The sequence below is a fragment of the Apaloderma vittatum genome, unplaced genomic scaffold, assembly GCF_000703405.1.
Source record: "Apaloderma vittatum isolate BGI_N311 unplaced genomic scaffold, ASM70340v1 scaffold36360, whole genome shotgun sequence".
NCBI classification, from domain to species: Eukaryota; Metazoa; Chordata; class Aves; order Trogoniformes; family Trogonidae; genus Apaloderma; species Apaloderma vittatum.
Window position 1 is genome coordinate 403 of NW_009694584.1, and position 4,944 is coordinate 5,346.

The window sequence follows — 4,944 nt, forward strand, 5'->3', positions numbered from 1 at the left end:
ACAGCCTCGGACAGCATCAGAGCCACCAGACAAACAGTGCGGGGCAGTCTCCAGACATGGGACAGCACTCGGCCAGCCCTTCCTCTCTGCAGAGCCAAGTCTCCAGTTTGTCTCACCTAAACTCTTCTACTTCTGACTATGGCACTGCCATGTCTTGCTCCACCTTGCTATACGGTAGGACCTGGTGAAAGGATTAAACACAGCAACAGAAAAAAATAAGGAAAAAAAGAAAAAAAGCTCAGATTTTCCCAGTCATACAAATCTCTGTCTTGTCCAAACTACTGGGTGTTTTTCTTTTCTTCTTCTTCTCTCTCTTTTTTTTTTTTTTTTATCCCCTCCCCTTTCTGTTTTAACGTTGTTTTTTTCCCCGCCGTTTTACTGAGTTGTTCTCTGAGGACCTCTAAACGAGAGAGAGACAGACTCTTTTTTTTGGTTACTCTTAATGGTTTGTGGTCTTTTATTTTTTTCCCCCAAGGTTGTTGTATGGGGTGTTAAAAAAAAATCTGACTAATAACCACGGAGCAGTCTGCAGAAAGGTGACCATCGTTAGGCATGGTCCGAAGACGTGGATTTCAGATGTACACTTTGCCAGCGTCTAGGACTTGCATGTAAATATAGAGATTTTGGGGGATGGGGTGGTTTTCCCCAAAAAAAACCGCATTTGCGTCACCCAGACACCAGAAGCAGCTTCCCCCCTCCCCCGGGCTCCTCTCGCAGCCCCGCCGCCCGGGCCAGCGGATGGAGAAGTGAAGTCATCAAAGGCTTGGCTTTTATTTTTCTCCTTACGTTTGATGTGAACCTGTAGCTGTATAATGCTGTCAAAAGTTGGACTAAACCCATAGTTTTTAGTAGCCTGTATATTTTGTTGTAAAAAGAAAAAAAATACAATCAGCCAAACGAATCCCTACCTTTTTTATGGACACTGATCGCCCCATCGTAAATCCTCTGGCAGTTTGTTATTTGCGCACGCCGCCTTTTCCTGTTGTAACTTATGTAGATATTTGGCTTAAATATAGTTCCTAAGAAGCTTCTAATAAATTATACACATTACGAATATTCCTTTTTTTATTTCCCTTTGGGTCTCTCTCCGAACTCTCCCTTCCCCGCATCTCTCTCCTTTTTTTTTTCTTTTTTTTTAAAAACTATGGCAACACAACCCGGGACGCCACCAAAGCCTGAAAGGCCCCTGCCCCTCTCAGGGACCGGACCCTATTCCCAGAGGGCAGCTGCGCCAGGGAGTTAACGGGATACAGGATCAGTCCTCAGCGTGCAAAAGTGACGAGCAAACGCGTGGGATTCACAAACTCGAGAGGGAAGGGATCGAGTCCAAATTCATTAACCCAGTTATTGGGGGGGTGAGGGAGATGGAGAGGGGGGCACCTCAGAGACTTCTTGCAAGAGAAAGCAAAGTATTCCATGAGTAGAAAATCAAATGCCAAAGGCACGGAGGAGAAAGAAGGTAAAAGTTTAATGTCACTAGGAAAAAATTAATGAAGAAGGTGCTGACAGTATAGAACATGTGGCCGATTTAAAGATCGTCCAGTTTTAATACCTTGTAAAAAATATAATTTCTACCAGGTTTTCCTATGTACTTGTATTTTAATGGAAGTACAGTCACCTTATTTATAATCAAAATAAAAAGATAGTTTATTGTGTACGATATGTAGTTCGAATTAACTTTCTTTAACAGATCGCATTTAATTTTCTACATGTACCCACCCCCGCTAGCACACACACAGATCCTCCCTCACATGGCCACCTCGTTACCCAGGAGGGAGGTTAGTTGCAGGCTGCACCTCAGTGTAACGCGGGTTGCTTTTGGTTTTGTGTGGGGCTTTCTTTTTTTTTGTTTTTGTTTTGGTTTTGGTTTGTTTCTTTCTTTCTTCCTTTGTGTGAAGCGATTTGGGAAACTTGTAAAGGAGATGCGGAGAAAGCGCGGGTGCGCGCACGTGGGGGGGGGTGCGCGGGGTGCGCGCCCGGCTGAGACAACGAAGGCGCTTGGAAGATAAATATTATGGATAATGCAAGGCAGTTAGATATAAACTTTGCTGTAAATGCATAAAACATATAATGTTAGGCAGCTCGCATCGGCTAAGCCTGAAATACAGATAATTTCCCATCTTTCGGGTCCCAGATATCTCCTTTTACAAGTGTAACAAAATCAGTCCCCCATACTAAAACATCGCGCAGTGTGTTTTCCCTCGAATCTGCTGGTCGGTTTCGTTTTGTGGTTGTTTTTTTTTTTTGCCCCCCCCTCTCGATCCCCCCAGTTAAACCACGGAAGCGAATCGCAGTCATTGCAAGACCTCTGAATTACAAAGGTATTATGAAATGCTCATATTTTACAAGAGAAAGAAAGAAGCTTGCCCGGGAGGTAAACAACCTAACCTCCAGTTTAAGTAGCAGCTTTAGAAAGCTCCAGTCTTTTATTTATACAAGATAGCCAGTGTTAGTCTGGACGGGAAAAAGGGGAAAAGACAGAAGGGAAATTATAGGATTCTTCCTGCCTTCCCCCGACTCCCCTTTATTTTTAACTAGAGAACATCACGTGTGTCAACCATAATTTCGAGACCTTTCATTCTTTATACTATGTCCTACTTTATACAGTGACATTCTCGACTAACCCAAAGAATATTTTTTTTTTCTCTCTAAGCAAAATATTCGTTTCAGATCTATGACATCGTGTTAATCTCGGTGGGGGGCGGCGGGGTGTGTGTGTCTGGAGCTTAGTGCTGTTATTTCTGCTGAAAGAATAAAGTGTTGGGAATTCCTGGCCCGTGGCACAGGGCTGCCAGCTCCCACGGAGGAAGTGAGAGCAGGGTTAACTCTACGGTTTGGTTTTTTTTCCTTTTTTTTTTTTTTTAAATTAGTGTTAGTTTCTTTCGAAGTTAAAACACAAGACCGAGGGGAGAGTGCTGTGGTTAAGTCGGCATTTCCCCTTCAGATGTAAATAATGTTTGCATCTTTTCAAACACAGGAATGTTCAAAAGTGAGGAGCACTGAAAGTCATTAACACAAACAAGAAATATTATTCCCACCCCCGAAATATTGGAGTTAGCATATTCGATAGTGATCCAGCCAGGGACTTCATATTATAGACTTCGGGAGAAATAAATGAATTTTATTGTGTCTCGACAACCTCATAAACACATATTTGGTGGTGGGTGTAATTACTGTAATGGATTATTATGTACACTGACTTATCTTTCTTAAACTAGATTTAGTTTCGATTAAATAAACTCGTTTCCACTTTGTCTGATGTCGGCTTAGTTTAAAGTCTGTTTACTTGTTCCACAGAAAGGTGAATTCATCTCTTTATTAAGCACTAGAGACCGAGCAAACACAGTTCAAACTGTATTTACATATCAATCAGGAGAAATGCAAACAAACTGCTCTTTAACAATTTTATGGAGTTTTTTTTAATGACATTGTGATATTGCCTTTTATCATAAAATTCTTTGTATAAACTAGTTATGTCTTGACTGGGATTAAGATATTTCGGAGGGGGGTGTGGTGTGTGAGTGGGTGTAAATACATTTCAATCTCCAGTCTCCCTCGAGAACATTCACGAGAACTTAGTCTCTGTATAGCTTCTCTAAATTAAAATATGTGCCTCCGTCTAAACTCCTGCTTCTTCCAACGCGCTGATTTTCAGTCTCCCGGTAATCAATGCAGAACTTGGATAATGGGATGGCGAAAGAGGCGGGGGGAGCAGCAGCATGTTTCAAATCTGAAATGATGAAAGAAATGCACGTTTCCCAATATAACTGCTCCTTTATCGACGTGAGACCGTGGGCACCCCGTATTTTGAGAGATAAAAGGATCTAGTGAAGAATGGCTATTCCCTTCCACTCCCCCACTCCCTGGCACTGCCTACAAATGTAAGAGAATCGCAGAGGGCATTTTTTCCTGCTGTAAATAGGAGTTCATGCTTGAGTGCCATGAAGTGTGCATGTAGTGGCACAGCAGGCTGTGGAAAAAAAACAACAAAACCAACAACCAACCAACAAAAACCCACAACCCAACAAAAAACCACATTACCACCACTATCACCGCCACAACAACAGCAACAATAGCAAAAGGCTTCTTCATGTTTTCCGTTTCATATCAAAACGGGTTGTGGGGTAGAGTGTTGTTTGGGGTTTTGGAGGGTTTGGCTTTTGTTGTTGTTATTGTTTGGGGTTTTTGTTTTGTTTTTGTTTGTTTTGTTTTCACAGCAGCCTGTTAGCAACAAGGATGCTCGTAAGGAAAGGCTCGGAGGAGGCTGAGGCGCCGGGCCTGCCCCGGGAGCTGCTGCTCGCCCGGCAGCGAGCAAGCGCGGCAGCCCGGACCTGTTACCATACCTACGGGGAGAAAAAAGCGATGGGGAACTGATCTAAAAGTATATTGCCTGCATCTCGGTTCAAAAGGCAGCGCAGGGCCTTAAGACGGTGTTCAAAGTGCAGATCTCAAACAATGTAATCTGAGACAGCGCTGAGATGACACCAAGAGAAGTTGCCACAGAGGGTGAAAAAAAAAAATAACAGAAAAGTACTTTAGGACTTTCGTGGCGGAGTGCAGGTAGAGGGGCCTCGCTGGGAAGGCAGCCCCGGTCCAACTTGTCGTGACGGCTGCTTTTACAAAGGGGACCTAGAGGTAAAGACTGAGTGACTTCTGAAGAATTTCAGTCTTTTCATGGCCATGTCGGGAGCAAAGCTGAGAAATATTTCTCTTTTTTTCTGTCTGACCCGCTTTCCTCTCATGATCCCCTTCAGGGGGAAAAAAAACCCAACCAACAAGCCACATCCAAACCCTAAGTAATACTGTTTATATGTATCAAATGTGTACAGACATCTGACCTAGGATGGCTGTTCCTATGAGGCAGAGAGATTACCGTCTTTGGCAAAGTGGTGAATAATATGAAATTACTTCCCCCACACCCCCCCCCCCCCAACCCAACACAAA

At 43.4% G+C, this 4,944-nt stretch overlaps 1 protein-coding gene across 1 annotated transcript in view; it reads left to right on the plus strand.

Annotated features, from left to right (window-relative positions):
• Positions 1-188, plus strand: part of LOC104272890 (homeobox protein Nkx-2.1-like) — a gene marked incomplete at its 5' end in the record, with an annotated part of 587 nt that extends 399 nt beyond the window's left edge. The window contains one exon of the mRNA XM_009868004.1: positions 5-188. Within this exon, the coding sequence (XP_009866306.1) occupies positions 5-188 (184 nt within the window). The remainder of the gene's footprint in view (positions 1-4) is intronic.
• Between the last annotated feature and the right edge of the window lie 4,756 nt (positions 189-4,944).